The sequence below is a fragment of the Lipotes vexillifer genome, unplaced genomic scaffold (genome assembly GCF_000442215.2).
Source record: "Lipotes vexillifer unplaced genomic scaffold, Lipotes_vexillifer_v1.1 scaffold335, whole genome shotgun sequence".
Classification (NCBI taxonomy): domain Eukaryota; kingdom Metazoa; phylum Chordata; class Mammalia; order Artiodactyla; family Lipotidae; genus Lipotes; species Lipotes vexillifer.
Genome location: NW_006781329.1, coordinates 997,436 through 1,016,944, shown reverse-complemented (window position 1 = coordinate 1,016,944; position 19,509 = coordinate 997,436). Strand labels below are relative to the sequence as shown.

The 19,509-nt window shown below is 35.6% G+C and overlaps 2 protein-coding genes across 4 annotated transcripts in view; one reads left to right on the top strand and one right to left on the bottom strand.

The window, feature by feature from the left end:
• The window catches only part of ACVR2A (activin A receptor type 2A), an 88,862-nt gene extending 84,228 nt beyond the window's left edge, over nt 1-4,634 (top strand). For all 3 annotated transcript variants that reach the window (XM_007454553.1, XM_007454554.1, XM_007454552.1), the window contains one exon: nt 875-4,634. In XM_007454553.1, coding sequence (XP_007454615.1) covers nt 875-1,069 — 195 coding nt within the window. In that variant the 3' untranslated portion in view covers nt 1,070-4,634. The remainder of the gene's footprint in view (nt 1-874) is intronic.
• Nucleotides 4,635-7,448: 2,814 nt separating this feature from the next.
• Nucleotides 7,449-19,509, bottom strand: part of ORC4 (origin recognition complex subunit 4) — a 47,654-nt gene continuing 35,593 nt past the window's right edge. Inside the window, exons 10-13 of the mRNA XM_007454551.1 lie at nt 10,830-10,938; nt 10,019-10,114; nt 9,866-9,933; nt 7,449-7,637 (exon numbers count right to left, since the gene is read on the bottom strand). Coding sequence (XP_007454613.1) covers nt 7,449-7,637; nt 9,866-9,933; nt 10,019-10,114; nt 10,830-10,938 — 462 coding nt within the window. The remainder of the gene's footprint in view (nt 7,638-9,865; nt 9,934-10,018; nt 10,115-10,829; nt 10,939-19,509) is intronic.

Here is a 19,509-nt window from a genome sequence, read left to right as displayed (position 1 = left end):
TGGGTGCCCCCCCCCCCCCCACCCACCCCCGCGGTTTGGAGATCTTCCCAGGGGGAGGAGTGCTTGGCTCTGAGCCTGTGGATAGTCGGGTAGGCTTGCTGATCACCACCTTCCCAGGTCATTTAAGAAAGTGAAGTGCCCAGTCTTCTCTCCATGACAGTTTTTGCATTTTGATTTGGGACTGGATGATTTTCAAGTTCTTAAGAACTTAAGAGACTAGGTAGGTGAAGAGTGGAACAAAACTGCCCTGGTTATTTTGGTCTAGATATAACTAGAAACATGGATAAAGCCAGGTAGAAAATCCTTAAGGTTGGCTTTCTAACCTTTTTTCCTACTTTAACTGCAAGGTAGAAATGCTGATATTAAGAAAACAATAAAAATTGGTAAACTTCGTAAAGCCTTGGTTTTGAATCCAATTCAAAGGTTAGCATTTAAATTACCTGGTTTATGAACAATGGTCAGGGATTTTTGGAATTAAAGAAACGGTGCTCTGTGAAGACCTAGATGGGTAGGATTGGGTCGGGGGGAGGGAGGTCCAAGAGGGAGGGGATATATGTATACATATGGCTGATTCACTTCACTGTGCAGCAGAAACTAACATGACATTGTAAAGCAATTATACTGGGAAAAAAAATCACCTGCTGTGATAGTCCCAATGCTCAGAAATAACAATGATTTCTCTCAGTGCTTTTTTCCATGTGTCTGCGTATAATAGATACTCAAAAGTGAATGCTGACAAATATCAAACTTGGCTAATCTTGAAACTTTGTTTAACCCACAAAAATAGCAATTTCTTTGTGAGAGTTTTAGTCTGTTTCCTAATAGAAAACAAAAACTGACGTGGTGTTTGTTTGAATGTGTTTTTCCTTTTTAGGGAATGGCAATGCTCTGTGAAACGATAGAAGAATGTTGGGATCACGATGCAGAAGCCAGGTTATCAGCTGGATGTGTAGGTGAAAGAATTACTCAGATGCAAAGACTAACAAATATCATTACCACAGAGGACATTGTAACAGTGGTCACGATGGTGACAAATGTTGACTTTCCTCCCAAAGAATCTAGTCTATGATAGTTGCACCATGTGTACACACTGAGAAACAGGACTCTGAACTGGAGCTGCTAACGAAACTGCTTACAGTTTATTTTCCGTGTGAAATGAGTAGGATGTCTCCTGGACATCTCAGAAAGAAGACCCTCGTTTCAAAAGGTGGCTCTGGGAGACTTAATGGCATTGCCTGTAGCAGAGACATGAAGGACATGAGACTAAGAGAAAAGTTGCAAACTCTAAAAAGAAACTTTTGAAGAAGTGTACATGAAGAATGTGGCCCTCTCCAAATCAAGGATCTTTTTGGACCTGGCTAATCAAGTGTTTGAAAACTGACATCAGATTTCTTAATGTCTGTCTGAAGACACTAATTCCTTAAATGAACTACTGCTATTTTTTTTTAAATCAAAAACTTTTCATTTCAGATTTTAAAAAGGGTAACTTGTTTTTATTGCATTTGCTGTTGTGTTTCTATAAATGACTATTGTAATGCCAATATGACACAGCTTGTGAATGTTTAGTGTGCTGCTGTTCTGTGTACATAAACAAAGTCATCTAAGTGGGGTACAGTAAAGAGGCTTCCAAGCATTACTTTAACCTCCCTCAACAAGGTATACCTCAGTTCCACGGTTGCTAAATTATAAAATTGAAAACACTAACAAAATTTGAATAATAAATTGACCCATTTTGTAACAAGGTATTACAAATTCACTGTTATTTAAGAAAAAAGGTAAGCTACGCTTAGTGCCAACAGTAAGTGGCCATTCGTAAAGCAGTGTTTTAGCTTTTCTTGTGCTAGCTTGTGATTTAAGGAAAAAACAGTGCTGTTTTTTGAAATGAAAAAATGGTCTTTCCTCTCTTTCTCCCATATTTTAAAGCTTCATCTTATATCCAGTTCCCAAAATGTTGCATACTTACCTACATATTTTTCTAGGTGTGCTGTGCTTGGGGACTATTTGAAAATTTAAAGCATGATTTAAATTTTTTAAAGTGAGCTGTAACACTGGAAAGCTCTTCATTTTTATTCTTTTAAAATAGATTTTTTTTTTCCTATTTATATATGTAAAATTGTAGTGTATTTCTTTCTTTTCACCAGTGTGTGGGACATTCTTTATCAATCACTGTTTTAGGATCACCTCAGGAAGTGTCATTACCCAGAATTCCTCACTCTCTTCTTTGAGACTTGTAACTTTTATCACTATATTTCTGCTTGGTGCCATCTTGTCAGAGTAATATTTGATGTCTGTGATATGTCAAGAATTATCCTAGGATAGAGATTTAAATTTTTAAGCACAGATTTCAGATGTTACTGCTTTAAAACAAATCAGGGATAACAAGTTAAACTTATAACTTAAAATATGCAATGACATTTAGAGGTAACCAATGTTGATATAGGTAACATAGCTTAGCCTCCTCCCACGAATTGCTTTTACAACTAACCCTGATATTAGTTTAGGATAGTTCATGCCTTATCTTTGATAAGAAAATGGAATTGACGGTAGGTAGGTGCCAAAGTGCTTTTCAAAACAATATTACATTAGAATATAATTGGATTCTTTCTCAAATTTACAGGCCAAAGTAAAACATGAATTTCTGGATTACTGATGACCAACAAATAGCCAGTATTATGCTATGTACTTCTGTCAGGTCATTTTAAAATCCATACATTAATTTTATAAAAGAATTTTTTACATGTCACTGTCAGGAGCTCACTGTGAATGTGTTATCTTCAAATGGCTATTTAACCACACAGTACACTACATTTTACATAAAACATGCACTTAATCTCTGGGAATAATAAATTATATTATTTATAAATAATACATAGGTCAACAAGACTCCTTTAAGCAGGGAGGGAAAGAAGAGTAACAGCATTGTTGTCTGTGTGCCACACACCATACAGAACTTTGTGCTCTTGGTCACATAATGTACCCAAGGCTTTGTTGTATTTCTAAGAATTCCCATTTCAATGTTGAGTTCACCTTTATTTCAAAAAGTACTTGGCTTCTCAATTTCTTGGTTTGGTTTTGCTTCCACTTGGAAACTAATTAAGAAGGGAAAATGATGAGAATGTTCATACATGAAAATTGTTAATCTCCTGAAGACTAATTTCTACCTGTTGTGAACAATCCTGTTTTTAAAAGTTAAAAAAAAAAAAATCAAATCAAAAGAAAACAAAAGGGAATATTATGATGAATGTTTGGCTTATGTGAATCTTAGAGATAAACTTTATAAGACCACTTATTCACAAAATAAAGTTTTCTCTTCGTGTTAGAAAAATTTTTTAGAAATCCTGGGTATTGTACTTAAAACTCTAGCTAACCAATTTTAAAACCTGTATCCTTTTGAGAATTACATTGAGAGAAAAATACTTTTTATAAGCAGTAAAATAAGAATGTTCCAGTGACTACCTGTCCTGATACCTAGTCTTGTTAAAACTTTCTTTTGCAGGGCATTTTCATGTTTGGTTTACAGTCAGTGTAAGTGGGCAAGTTAATAAAAACTTTGAGCTTAGGGATACTGAAAAAAAGAAAGATCTAAAAAAAATGATTTGTTTTGGGGTACACTGAGACCCCAGTAAATTTTTCCTCATGTGTATGGTGCTCCTTATGATTCGTCTTGTATTTTGCCTTTATGACACCCATCAGAACTGCTGCTCTAACTTATACTCTCTACCTTGCCCAGATCTCCGTGTAAGGAATGCTTTATGATCAACTGCCATAGGACTGATGGATTAACCAGTGTTTGGCTTTATTCGAAGTTTATGCCCTGCACAGCTCTTGTATGTATTTTAGATGCTAGGAAGTTTTTAGCATGTGATGTGTGATTCTTGTTTGAATGTTTATTACAGGTACCTTGTGAATTCCAGAACAGAGACTGTGCCTCACAATTGTTGGTCCCATGAACTTGCACTATCCTTCATGGTGATGTTTCGAAAATACAATCAGGAAAAAAAAAAGTTTAGAACTTAAAAATGAGTCATATATCATGAAACTAAAAAGAATCTGTTCTTCCCCCTTTCCTCACTCCTAGGTAACAGCTACATTTAAGTAAAATGCAGGTGGTAGGGGAAAAATCCTGGCCAGATGATAGTTTAGTGGAATAAACTGATTACTGTTTTAAAAAAATGCTTCACCACGGATATTTTCCAGTTTCTCTTTTTTACCTTTTTAAAATACTACTTTTTAGGAATATTTGGTATAATGTGCATAAAATTATTTACTGATTTATGGGCAAAATGATACAAGTAGCATCTTGATTGAACATCATTTACCTCAGATACTCAACCAGCAGTACATTTTTTATGCAGTCTCAACCCATATCCTATTTGTTACCTCTCAAAATATTGGTAAACAGTTATTTTAGCTTTACTCTGTATTTCTTGTCAGTGTTTTGGGCACAGGTTGTTGTACTACTGTCAAATTGTACTTGCTATTTTTTCTGCAAGTATTTAACAAAAAGTTAAAAAATAAAAAAAAAGTCCCATAAAACCCCACCTTGGGTAAGTGATTGTTAAATATTGTACAAATAAAATGTATGCTATCCCCATTCCATTCCCAAGTTAAATAAAAAAATAAATATGGTATGATTTGCATATGAAGTTTTTCTTTAGTTATACGTTCTTAAAGAGGGGAACAGTAGCTTTATAATTTACAGTGAGGCTTACACCTTGAGATTTGCAAGAATGGGGATAGGTGAAAGGGAGGTTTGTCAGTTGTGGCATTTCCCTCCTTTGTTGTGTAAGCAGATTGTATTCCCACTAAACTACATATGTTGGTCCTGCCAGTTTTAAGAGAGGCTAAATGGCCTTAGATACCTTGTCTTTTCATACGGAGATTTAAAAAAAGTGGCTTAGGCAATAGACATCAAAGACATAAACTACTCTTCCCAACTATAACTAGTTTACCAGTTGAACAGAAGAATTCTGGTATTTTCATTTACAGTAATCGGTGAGAGAGATCACCAAGGAAGCTAGCATTCATTTACATTTTTAGTGTTGCAAATTCTTTTGTTTATCCTGTGACTTTCGAAGAAAGTGGGGGTGGAAGAGCCCTACCTTGTCACACTGAGTGTCACAGATCACACCCATGGATTCTCAATTTTTTTTTTGGTAAAGGTGAGGGAAAGGGCAACACTTAGGCTATGGTGGTTTGAAAGAACCTGCGTTGTCTTCTAAAACCAAATGAAAATGCAAACCATGGTGGAATCTGCAAGGAATCTCTACGGAAAGACCAAAACTGTTTCCACAGCGTTGTTCTGCAAAACAGATTCTTTAGACAGTTAATAGTATATAATCAACATATATAGCATTATGAATGTGGTAAGTTTGGACCAACAGCTCTTAACTCCTCAGAGCCAATCACATGCATGTCCACAAAACTGGAAAGACTTTTTTTCTTAATAAGATCCTGTTTTTGGTAGGGCACCTGGAGGGAATCACATGAGTGAAAACTGCACTGATGGCGCTAACATTCCTCCTCACCTGGTTTTCAGTCTTTTGATTGTGCTATTAACAGGCTACATTCCTCCTCTAGTAAATGAAAATATCTTTAAGCCATATTTGTTTACATTATTCTCAAAAGCTTTTTACTAGGGCTTTTTCAGATTTGGTTTTTATTTTATTCATGATGGTTTAAGCAATTTAAGAGATGAAGTTAGTTTAAAAAATTTTAAGTATATTTAGCTTCTCTGTATTAGGGAATATGGAAAGGGGGAACATCAACATTCCTCTGAAAAAAATGCCCTTGAAATGTAGGCACATGCTTCATTTGTATGACTTCTGCTAACCTATTTTTTCTAGTGTGTTTCATAGCTCTTTCACTGATATTGATGGATTTTCTGTAAGGCAGGTGAGGGCTCTCAAACTTTTAGTGGCATCTTAAGCTGATAAAAATTTGCAATCTTCAAGCCAGTTCTTTGGGTGCTTTTATGGTCAGTGCCTTTAAGCAGAGGGTACTTCTCTAAACAGATGAGAAGAATTTTTAAAGGGACAATCTTAGCTCAAGTGCAAAATCCTTGCTTCTGGTAATAATGATGCCACCATGGGAAGTATTTTTGCAAAATATCCCCTAAAAATCTGTAGACTATTGCATAGAACCAGGGTGCAAGCCTTAGCTTTCATAATACACTGCTGAAAAGTAAATGACAGTGATCTGAAAACTTAGAATGCCGGTATGCAAAGAACAGGTTGCAACTACTAAAGAGCTATTTTTATGCACAGAAGTCTCATATTCCATTCTAAATGCAATACTTCTTAAAAACCACGTAAATAGTTTTTTAGAGTATACTTTTAAAAATACATGGTAAGGAACGCATTACTGAGTTGTGGTGTCAACGAAATGAGTTGAATTCCAGGGTCTCCCAATCCTCTGGACAGGGCCACTACTGTGTTAGTTTTCTCACCTGTAAACAACAGTAACTAAATATCATAAGGTCTTTGACAGTTAAAAGGATTACAAACTGCACAAGGATAGGGAGTCTGTCTTTAGTAAACCTTCCATGAAAATAATAGACAATCAAATATTTTTAAATGAATGAAGTCACTAACACGTAACGAATGCTTACTAAATTTCATTTTAAACGTATACCAGCATTAGTTCACGGATTCCTGATGCTTTGCCATTCCCACATTCCTCCCTGCTCCACATTTTGATACAAGCAGGTTTAGTCAGCACCGTTATACACTTTCCATTACCTGTGGGGGTGGGTTCACAGGATCCCCTAAACTGCCTGTGTCAGAAAGACAAATGCTAGTCCTTAGAACAGGCACCAGAATCTGCATTTTAAAACATGCTACAAAAGATTCTTCTGTAGATGGTATGAGTACCATATTATAAGAAGCCTGGAAGAAAATGTTCAAACCTTTTGCTTTTTTCTCCCATATAAACCATCTTCTAGCCAAACTGATCAGTCTCCTGAACTAGAAGACCTGGGTCTGGGACAGAATCCCAAATTTCCATGAATACAGAAAAACTGCAGCACCTCCCAAAGGACCAAAAGATTACTCATTACACCTCAACTCTTACCATTGTTTCTTTACTGCTTTGTTTAAGGTTGGTAAAAAACATCTGGCTGCTGGGTTGAAATGAACTCTTCAAATGTACCACATAAATACTTCACAAGTGTTAAATAAGCATATGATTCAATCCCTAAAATAGTGATATTTATTTTTTTGAACTACCTACAACATAATCTAAATTACTGGAATTATAAATCATGTAACTGCTCATGTGCCGTGATTCAAAGGCAAGGCACAGCCATGATGCTACATGTGTAACAATCTCCCATAAATACAAAAATACATTTTTATAAATATAAGAAAATGTAATAACATATCTTGTTGAAGGACAACATTCTTTAGAGAAGTATGCCTGAAACTCCACAACTGAAGCCATGGTTATATTCATAACCAGCTTAGGGAGGATGTTGCCCACTGCCTAACATCTGTAGGACAGTTAGGGTATTTTTGCAAAGCATTCATAATTTGCGTATTATCCAAAAGTAGTTTCATCAGCTGGTACTCCCTCTGTGCATTTACTGATGTTCTTTCCATGGGCCTTATTAATTCTAATTGTTGTAAATGTTCAAAGGCCTGAAAGATGAAAGAAATAGTTTAGGTTGAATAGGGGAAGTAAAGTAAACAACATTAACTCAGAGAACAGTTAGGATTTTGGTCAGTTGTGGAATAGAGTACCAGGAAACAAAACTTAATAGCAGTAAAGTTCAAAAACAACTCTCATCAACCTCATAAAAACTTCACACATCACACGAGGCAGTGTCTATATACAGTTATCTGTCCCTGCATCACTGAATATAAACAGGGCAAACTTAATTCAGTTTGTACAACGTGGTTTTTGTTCCTAACCTCATTCTATATCATACCTCCTCCTAGTACTTAAGTTAACAATTTCCAGTTCTCTATAAAAACCTAAGATCTGATACGACCAGTACTTTTTGACTAATTGCCTAGGTTACTCAAATTCGCCTTTACATTTTGTTTCTACCTTTGTAAGACTTTGCTGTGTAAAAGTTTAATACAGCTGTAAAAAGAGAGGGAGGCACGAAAGACCCGTAGGAGTACACCTGTTCAGCTAACCCTATAAATAAATGATTCAGCAGAGTGGTACAGGTATGGAGAAGACAGGCTCCTGTTTCCCTAAGAAGGCTGACAGAGACCACTACAACCTGTCAGAAAGTCCCTTTCTTTCATCTTCCCCACCTTAACAGGGCTCTTTACTGTCTGCTTCCTCTTACCTCTAACATTCATGTATTATGTCTTTTCTAACCATGTTTGTTGTTTTAGGCATTTTATTAATGTATAAAAGAAAACCCATTAAATCATGACCTACTAACCATTAAATACTGATACACTGAAATAGATTATGAGCTTTCTATTCTTAAGCCTCATTGTGAAAAATACTCTTGGAATATATTCTTTATGTACTATAAAAATTCTTCTGATGAAAAGAGAAGCAGTTCAGACACCATTAATTTCTGAAAATGAGAAAATACTAGAGGCTGCAGGTACTGGCTGAATAAAACTGAGGAGATTTAAAATATTTCTAGGTAGCAAAATACTTTCTTATTTAATTAAAAGGTAGAAATGAGCAGCTTCAAATTACTCATAAAAATTTAAGTGTTCAGCTACACCTTTCCACTCATACAACTCCCACAAGCTATGACTATCAGACAAATATGGACATTAGGAAGGGAGGAAAAAACCAACCTCCAGTATTCTAAATACTTTTCCTATTGTTTTGAAGAAATGGTAATGCCCTGATCTCACATTTTTTGGTTGCTGTAAGAAATAAAATTGACTACTAATCCCTTATAAAGGATGCTAAAGACGTTATGGGTCCACTGCTTAAAAAAAAATCAAAAAAGGTGTTTCTTCCCATAAAGTCCTCTAGAGCTGTGCTGTCCAATAGGTAACCACTAGCTACATGGGGCTCTTGAGCATTTGAAATGTGGGACTCTATTTTTAATTTTATTTAATTTTTATTAAGTTTAACTAAAAAACCAACACTTAGAAAATTTGTATGTTTGAAACAATTTCATAATGTAAATCTACTTCAGCTAAATAATTTAAGGAATCTAAAAAAAAATAATTGAAGGAATCTAAAGAGCAATTATTTCCAATGAATAGTCAGTGAATTAATAAGATGTGCTTTAAATGTAAACACACAGAATTTCAAAGATTTAACACAAAAGAAAATTAAAAACTTCATTAATAATTTTCTATATTGACTATAGATCAAAAGATTTTGGTACAGTAAATAAAATTTACTGTCCAAGTTAATTTTACCTTTTTTTACTTTTTGGTTGCTACTAGAAAATCTAAAATTACATTATGTGGCTCATATTTCTGGTGGACAATGGTATGCTAGAATAAAGTTCCTCAAGTTTTAAAACTCATGCCTCACCCCTAACAAAACTTTCTCTGTATACCCTCACCAGCCAATGAGATTCTTTTTTGTTTTCTTAATGACTCATTTGGTCTCTTTTTACTGCTGAGATTATAAAGCCAACCTTAGAGGTATAAAGGGATAGGGTTATGGCTGTAACTGAGTAGATCCTTTGCACGATGCCAGTTCTAGGAAGAGACAGTAGAGGGCAGTATACTCCCAAAACTGTAAAAAAAACTGGCTGCATTCTTCAGAATGATTCAAACATTTCATTTTTAGATTGATTTTTTTTTGGTCTGTTTTGAATAAAATTCCTATGATAACACTTAATGTTTCAAAATTAGTGAAAGTGCAACTACGATATATACAATCAAATCAGATGTAAAAATAAACCTTTAAAAATTAAAAATCTTACCTTCATGACAACAGGTTTCTCAAAATTATAAACAGAATGGGCCTTCCTTTGAACAAACTTCTGAAACTCTGGACAGAAAGCAATGACAGCATTAGTAGCTTCAAATAAGCAGTGGGGGTAGTAGTGTTAGAAAATACCAATGTCTCATCTCACCATTATAAACCATTTGAAAATTAAAGGGCTCCTCTTCATAGATGTCATTTAAATGTTTCATTGCTATGATAAGACAGATTTCCAAGACTGACAGACCTATAATAAAAGGGGAACAAACTATGAGGTATAGTTTATTTACTGATACATAAGACTGAAATAACTTTCCTTCAAATAGAAAAAGTGAAAGATTATGGTTTTGAGGGGTGGAGGGAGGTCAAGACACCCCTCTAGGTTCAAATGTGTTTCAGTCACTATTATCTGAATAATCTTAAGAAAGTTACTCAACCTCCCGGAGCTCAGTTTTCATATATGTAAAATAGGATCTTCCTAAACTTTCAGAGATGGTACAAGGATTCGAGACAATAGTATCTAACACTTAACCACATAAACCAGAGCTGCAATTATGATGTAACTTCAAAATTACACAGGGCCCTCTATTATTCAGAATCTCTAATCCCCTGGAAATTATATCTAATTTTTTTTTCCTGGAGAGGAGAAGGTTCATTAGATTCTCAAAAGGGATAGTGAACCCCAAATGGCTAAAAGCCAGTGCTCTTCATTAGTACTTGGTGTAATGAGAATGCCTGCAATACAGTCTCAGCTGGATTTACAATGTAGCAAGGGAGGCAGTGCCTCAAGTTTCTTTCACTTTAAATGGGAGGAACAATACCTTTTAAAGGGCTGAGTTAAAGGACATATGGATATAAAAGTATTCTGTATATAAAATACTATACCCAATGTTAATTATAATTTTGAAAATCATATTATACAAACTCAAACATTAAAAAAACTAATTAAGCAGGTTTCTCACCATGTACAATATTTGCTTTAGAGTCCATGCTACACAGCTGGTTTGCCTCCATCAGATCTGCTGCAGTCATAAATGGGTGTGATGGTGTTACACGATTTAAAGCAAGCATCTAAGGAAATGCAGATCAGAAAAACAACTGCATATTTACTTAGGCACTTTGGAGATATTACTGAACAAAACTTCTTAATTCAGAGAGTTATGAAAGAGTAAATAGTAATGCCTGGGAAAGGTATTCTCATATTTAGCTCTATTAAAATACAGTATTTCAGTTCACATGTCATGTAACTGTATAAATGTAAAGCATTAAAAAATTCTTGCTGCTCTCTCTACCCCTTTCCATTTGCATATCTTGTTTGTTTACAACTCCTCAAAAGAAATATATTTTAAAAGGAGTAGGGTGAGGAGAAGACACCAAAAATAAGTAAGACTACTATTTAAAGCCCCAGACTAAACCAAACCAAAAAGGCAGAAGTGTGACTTGTAAAAACTTCCTTACCACCCAATCGACCAATCCAGGTTAGTCTTAAGTGATAGAGGTGAGCTACTTTATATTCAATTGTATTAAAAAGAAAAAAACAAAAACAAAATTATACCAAGAAACAACTCTCCTTGAAAGCAAGGACAAGTTGCCTCCACGTAGCAAGTTCTCTGTCCAACGACTAACAAAAACTTCTGCATTTGAAGATTTATTTGTAACTTTCCTAACATCTAAATTTTACTTAATTTTTTAAAAAATTATTTTTCATTGAAATATAATTGACTCAGCATTTAAATTTAGTCATATAAATAGGGTGAGAGCAGGTAAAAATGCATGACATCTCATTAAATTTGAATTCCAGGTAAACAATGAGTAATTTCTTAGTTTAAGTATATGCCATGTAATATTTGGGACATTAACACTAGAAACTCCTTTTAAAAAAAATTATTTTATTGAAGCATAGTTGATTTACAATGTTGTGTTAATTTCTACTGTATAGCAAAGTGATTCACTTATACATATATATACACTCTTTTTCACTATGGTTTATCACAGGATATTGAATATAGTTCCCTGTGCTATACAGTGGGACCTTGTTTATCCATTCTACCTATATTTTGCATCTGCTAATCCCATACTGCCAATCCATCCCTCCACCACCCCACTCTCACCCTTGGCAGCCACAAGTCTATTCTCTATGTCTGTGAGTCTGTTTCTGCTTCATAGATAAGTTCATTTGTGTCATATTTTAGATTCCACATATAATTGATAGTATATGGTATTTGTCTTTCTCTGACTTATGTCAGTTAGTATGATGATCTCTAGGTCCATCCATGTTGTTGCAAATGGCATTATTTCATTCTTTTTTTAATGGCCGAGTACTATTCCACTGTATATATGTACCACATCTTCATTATCCATTCATCTATCGATGGACATTTAGGGTGTTTCCATGTCTTGGCTATTGTGAATAGTGCTGCTATGAACATACGGTTGCATGTATCTTTTTGAATTACAGGTTTGTGCAAATATATGCCCAGGAGTGGGATTACTGGATCATATGGCAAATCTATTTTTAGTTTTTTGAAGAACCTCCATACTGTTTTCCATAGCAGCTGCACGAATTCACATTCCCACCAACATAGTTGTTGCACAAATTTACATTCCACACTCTCTCCAGCATTTGTTATTTGTAGACTTTTTAATGATGGCCATTCTGACCAGTGTGAGATGGTACCTCACTGTAGTTTTGATTTGCATTTCTCTAATAATTAGCGATGTTGAACATCTTTTCACGTGCCCGTTACCATCTGTATGCCTTCTTTGGAGAAGTATTTATTTAGCTCTACTGCCTATTTTTCGATTGGGTTTTTAATTGTTGTTATTATTAAGTTGTATGATCTGTTTGTATATTTTGGAAATTAAGCCCTTGTCCGTCACATCATTTGCAAATATTTTCTCCCAGTCCTTAGGTTGTCTTTTTGCTTTGTTTATGGTTTCCTTTGCTGTACAAAAGCCTGTAAGTTTGATTAGGTCCCATTTGTTTATTTTTCCTTTAATTTCTATTGCCTTGAACTCTATCCCTTTTTTAACCAGGGCCCAGGGTCCTTAACTGAACAAAAAGTTTGGTAATCCTTGTCCTTCATTCCCCATACTGGGAGGGATCCAGTTACCCAGTAGCTCCTTCCCTTTCTCTTACCTTTTCTTTTTCCTTTTATTATAAAATATTTTTGACATATAAAAAGGCAAAAGAATAATATAATAAATATCCATGACCACTTTCTCAGCTTGCAAAATATAAACTTACAGAGTTGAAGCTCCTGTCTCTTGCCCTGGTTGGACTCTCTACTCTTCTCCATGCAAAAAAATCATGCAAGTCTTCATCCTTCTACTACATATCTTTGTATTCCTAGACAATACAGAGTAATTTTCAAGTTTTATATAAATACCATATTGTACTTAATGCTACTCTTTCTTCACTAGACATCTTTCATGAGAATTCATCTATGTCCAGATGTCAACTGTGGTTTTTTTTTCTGTTATATTCCTTTGTATATATGCACAATTTAATTATTCTTTCCCTTATTGATGAGTATCTGTCATTTTGGGGGAGGGATTATAAACAAGGCTGCAATAAACAATCTTGTACATGCCTTCTTGTGTATTTGAGTCTCTCTAGATACCTACTTTTCCATATTGCTCTCCAAAGTATCTATACATATTTATATTACTAGCAGCAATAAACGTAATAGTCACCATATCATCAGACATAAACTTTTGTTGTTGTTGTTGTTGTTGTTGCAGTACGCGGGCCTCTCACTGTTGTGGCCTCTCCCGTTGCGGAACACAGGCTCCAGATGTGCAGGCTCAACGGCGATGGCTCAAGGGCCCAGCCACTCCGCGGTAGGTGGGATCCTCCCAGACTGGGGCACGAACCTGTGTCCCCTGCATCAGCAGGCGGACTCTCAACCACTTCACCACCAGGGAAGCCCCAGACATAAACTTTTGACACCCACCAGATTGGCAGAAAAAAGGGTTTAACTGTAAAGTTTAAATTGTACCATTTCCCTAATTACTGGAGAGGTTAAATATCTTTGCAATTTATGTCATGTGGGATTCTACACTGGTGGATTGCTTGCACTCATATTCTTGGTTCTTTCCTTTATTTTTCATTATTATTAGTTTTTTAATGGTCGGGATGCAAAAACTCGGGCTCTGTGCACTGGTGCTGAATTGTATCTCAGAGACAGAGTTTTGGGTGAAGTAGAAAAGAACAGCTTTATTGCTTTGCCAGGCAAAGGGGGAGACAGCAGACTCCTGCCCTTGAAAACTGTGGGTCCCAACCTGGGAGGGTTTAGTGAGGAGTTTTATAACAATGGGTCAAGGCCAGGGTTGCTGATAAGGATCAGGGTGTATGCAGGGCCTGCACTCCTTTAATCTGACCTCAGGTGGTCTTTTCTTTTTTTAATTTTTTAATTTTTAATTTTTTTATATTGCAGGTTCTTATTAGTCATCAATTTTATACACATCAGTGTATACATGACAATCCCAATCACTCAATTCAGCACACCACCATCCTCACCCCACCGCGGTTTTCCCCCCTTGGTGTCCATACATTTGTTCTCTACATTTGTGCCTCAACTTTTGCCCTGCAAACCAGTTCATCTGTACCATTTTTCTAGGTTCCACATATATGTATTAATATACAATATTTGTTTTTCTCTTTCTGACTTACTTCACTCTGTATGACAGTCTCTAGATCCATCCACATCTCAACAAATGACCCAATTTCGTTCCTTTTTATGGCTGAGTAATATTCCATTGGATATATATATCACATCCTCTTTATCCATTCATCTGTCGAGGGGCATTTCGGTTGCTTCCATGACCTGGCTATTGTAAACAGTGCTGCAATGCACATTGGGGTGCATGTGTCTTTTTGAATTATGGTTTTCTCTGGGTATATGCCCAGTAGTGGGACTGCTGGATCATACGGTAGTTCTAGTTTTAGTTTTTAAGGAACCTCCACACTGTTCTCCATAGTGGCTGTATCAATTTACATTCCCACCAACCTTGTAAGAGGGTTCCCTTTTCTCCACACCTTCTCCAGCATTTGTTGTTTGTAGATTTTTCTGATGATGCCTATTCTAACTAGGGTGAGGTGATACCTGATTGTAGTTTTGATTTGCATTTCTCTAATAATTAGTGATGTTGAGCAGATTTTCATGTGCTTCTTGGCCATCTGTATGTCTTCTTTGGAGAAATGTCTATTTAGGTCTTCTGCCCATTTTTGGATTGGGTTGTTTGTTTTTTTTTTTTTTACTATTGAGCTGTTTATATATTTTGGAGATTAATCGTTTGCTGATTTATTTGCAAATATTTTCTCCCATTATGAGGGTTGTCTTTTTGCCTTGTTTATGGTTTCCTTTGCTGTGCAAAAGCTTTGAAGTTTCATTAGGTCCCATTTGTTTATTTTTGTTTTTATTTCCATTACTCTAGGAGGTGGATCAAAAAAGATCTTGCTGTGATTTATGTCAAAGAGTGTTCTTCCTATGTTTTCCTCTAAGAGTTTTATAGTGTCTGATCTTACATTTAGGTCTCTAATACATTTTGAGTTTATTTTTGTGTATGGTGTTAGGGAGTGCTCTAATTTCATTCTTTTACATGTAGCTGTCCAGTTTTCCCAGCACCACTTATTGAAAAGACTCCCTTTTCTCCACTGTATATCTTTGACTCCTTTGTCATAGATTTGTTGACAATAGGTGCGTGGGTTTATCTCTGGGCTTTCTATCTTGTTCCATTGATCTATGTTTCTGTTTTTGTGCCAGTACCATATTGTCTTGATTACTGTAGCTTGGTAGTATAGTCTGAACACAGGGAGTCTGATTCCTCCAGCTCTGTTTTGTGCCCTCAAGACTGCTTTGGCTATTCAGGGTCTGTTGTGTCTCCATACAAATTTTAAGATTTTTTGTTCTAGTTCTGTAAAAAATGCCACTGGTAATTTGATAGGGATTGCATTGAATTTGTAGATTGCTTTGGTTAGTACAGTCAATTTCACAATACTGATTCCTCCGATCCAAGAACATGGTATATCACTCCATCTGTTGGTATCATCTTTAATTTCTTTCATCAGTGTTTTATAGTTCTCTGCATACAGGTCTTTTGTCTCCCCAGGTAGGTTTATTCCTAGGTATTTTATTTTTTCTGTTGCAATGGTAAATGGGAGTGCTTCCTTAACTTCTCCTTCAGATTTTTCATCATTAGTGTACAGGAATGCAAGAGATTTCTGTGCATTAATTTTGTATCTTGCAACTTTACCAACTTCATTGATTAGCTCTAGTAGTTTTCTGGCGGAATCTTTAGGATTCTCTATGTGTAGTATCATGTCATCTGCAAGCAGTGACACTTTTACTTCTTTTCCAATTTGTATTCCTTTTATTTCTTTTTTTTCTCTGATTGCTGTGGCTAAAGCTTCCAAATTTATGTTGAATAATAGTGGCGAGAGTGGACATCCTTGCCTTGTTCCTGATCTTAGAGGAAATGCTTTCAGTTTTCCACCATTGAGAATGATGTTTGCTGTGGTTTTGTCATATACGGCATTTATTATGTTGAGGTAGGTTCCCTCTACGCCCACTTTCTGGAGAGTTTTTTATAATAAATAGGTGTTGAATTCTGTCAAAAGCTTTTTCTGCATCTATTGAGATGATCATATGGTTTTTATTCACCAATTTGTTAATATGGTGTATCACATTGATTGATTTGCGTATATTGAAGAATCCTTGCATCCCTGGGATAAGTCCCACTTGATCATGGTGTATGATCCTTTAAATGTGTTGTTGGATTCTGTTTGGTAGTATTTTGTTGAGGATTTTTGCATCTATATTCATCAGTGATATTGGTCTGTAATTTTCTTCTTTTGTAGTATCTTTCTCTGGTTTTGGTATCAGGGTGATAGTGGCCTCATATAATGAGTTTGGGAGTGTTCCTTCGCCATTTTTTGGAAGAGTTTCAGAATGACGGGTGTTAGCTCTTCTCTAAATGTTTGATAGAATTCACCTGTGAAGCCATCTGGTCCTGGACTTTTGCTTGTTAGAAGACTTTTAATCACTGTTTCAATTTCATTACTTGTGATTGGTCTGTTCATATTTTGTATTTCTTCCTGGTTCAGTCTTGGAAGGTTATACCTTTCGAAGAATTTGTCCATTTCTTCCAGGTTGTCCATTTTATTGGCATATAGTTGCTGGTAGTAGTCTCTCATGATCCTTTGTATTTCTGCAGTGTCACTTGTTACTTCTCCTTTTTCATTTATAATTTATTGATTTGAGTCTTCTCTCTCTTTTTCTTGATGAGTCTGGCTAACGGTTTATCAATTTTGTTTACCTTCTCAAAGAACCAGCTTTTAGTTTTATTGATCTTTGCTACTGTTCTTTGTTTCTATTTCACTGATTTCTGCTCTGATCTTTCTTTCCTTCTGCTAACTTTTGTTTTTTTTTTTTGTTCTTCTTTATCTAGTTCCTTTAGGTGTAAGGTTAGATTGTTTATTTGAGACATTGCTTGTTTCTTGAGGTAGGCTTACATAGCTATAAAATTCCCTCTTAGAACTGCTTTTGCTGCATCCCATAGGTTTTGGATCATCATGTTTTCATTGTCATTCATCGCTAGGTATTGTTTAACCTCCTCTTTTATTTCTTCAGTGATCTCTTAGTTACTCAGTAACTTAGTGCTTAGCCTCCATGTGTTTGTGGGTTTTTTATGGTTTTTTTCCCCTGTAATTGATTTCTAATTTCATAGCGCTGTGGTCTGAAAAGATTCTTCATATGATTTCAATTTTCTGAAAATTACTGAGGGTTGATTTGTCACCCAAGATGTGATCTATCCTGGAGAATGTTCCATGCATATTTGAGAAGAAAGTGTAATCTGCTGTTTTGGGATGAAATGTTCTATAAATATCAATTAAGTCTATCTGGTCTACTGTGTCATTTAAAGCTTCTGTTTCCTTATTTATTTTTATTTTGGATGATCTGTCCATTGGTGTAACTGAGGTGTTAAAGTCGCCCACTATTATTGTGTTACTGTTGATTTCCTCTTTTATAGCTGTTAGCAGTTGCCTTATGTATTGATGTGCTCCTATGTTGGGTGCATATATATTTATAATTCTTATATCTTCTTCTTGGATTGATCCCTTGATCATTATGTAGTGTCCTTCCTTGTCTCTTGTAACATTCTTTATTTTAAAGTCTATTTTATCTGATACAAGTATTGCTACTCCAGCTTTCTTTTGATTTCCATCTGCATGGAATATCTTTTTCCATCCCCTCACTTTCAGTCACAGCATATAGATGGGTCTTGTTTTTGTATACATTCAGCAAGCCTGTGTCTTTTGGTTGGAGTATTTAATCCATTCACATTTAAGGTAATTATCGATATGTACGTTCCTTTGACCATTTTCTTAATTGTTTTGGGTTTGTTTCTGTAGGTACTTTTCTTCTCTTGTGTTTCCCACTTAGGGAAGTTCCTTTAGCATTTGCTGTAGGGCTGATTTGGTGGTGCTGAATTCTCTCAGCTTTTGCTTGTTGTAAAGCTTTTGATTTCTCCATCACATCTGAATGACATCGTTGCTGGCTAGAGTAATCTTGATTGTAGGTTCTTCCCTTTCATCAGTTTAAATATATTGTGCCACTCCCTTCTTGCACGAACAGTTTCTGCTGAGAAATCAGCTGTTAACCTTATGGGAGTTCCCTTGTATATTATTTGTTGTTTTTCCCTTGCTGCTTTCAATAATTTTTCTTTGTCTTTAATTTTTGCCAATTTGATTACTGTGTGTCTCGGTGTGTTTCTTCTTGGGTTTATCCTGTATGGGACTCTGCTTCCTGGACTTGGGTGGCTATTTCCTTTTCCATGTTAGGCAAGTTTTCGACTATAATAATCTCTTCAAATATTTTCCCTGGTCTTTTCTCTCTCTCTTCCCCTTCTGGGACCCCTATAATGCGTATGTTGTTGCATTTAATGTTGTCCCAGAGGTCTCTTAGGCTGTCTTCATTTCTTTTCATTCCTTTTTCTTTATTGTGTTCCGCAGCAGTGAATTCCACCATTCTGTCTTCCAGGTCACTTATCCGTTCTTCTGCCTCAGTTATTCTGCTATTGATTACTTCTAGTGTAGTTTTCATTTCAGTTATTGTATTGTTCTTCTCTGTTTGTTTGTTCTTTAATTCTTCTAGGTCTTTGTTAAACATTTCTTGCATCTTCTCGATCTTTGCCTCCATTCTTTTTCTGAGGTCCTTGATCTTCACTATCATTATTCTGAATTCTTTTTCTGGAAGGTTGCCTATCTCCACTTCATTTAGTTGTTTTTCTGGGGTTTTATCTTGTTCCTTCATCTGGTACATAGCCCTCTGCCTTTTCATCTTGTCTATCTTTCTGTGAATGTGGTTTTTGTTCCACAGGCTGCAGGATTGTAGTTCTTCTTGCTTCTGCTGTCTGCCCTCTGGTCAGTTCATTCCTTTATTGATTACTGTAGAAGCTCTTTATATATTATGGACAGTGTTGATGATTACATGCATTCCATTTTTCCTCTCCTTATCAGTCTTCACTTCATCTATGGTATCTTTCAGTGTCTAGACATTTAAAAATTCAATGTAATTAACTTTAACCATCTTTTTTGTTATGACTTGTGATCTGTGTGACTTCTGTAAGAAATCTTTC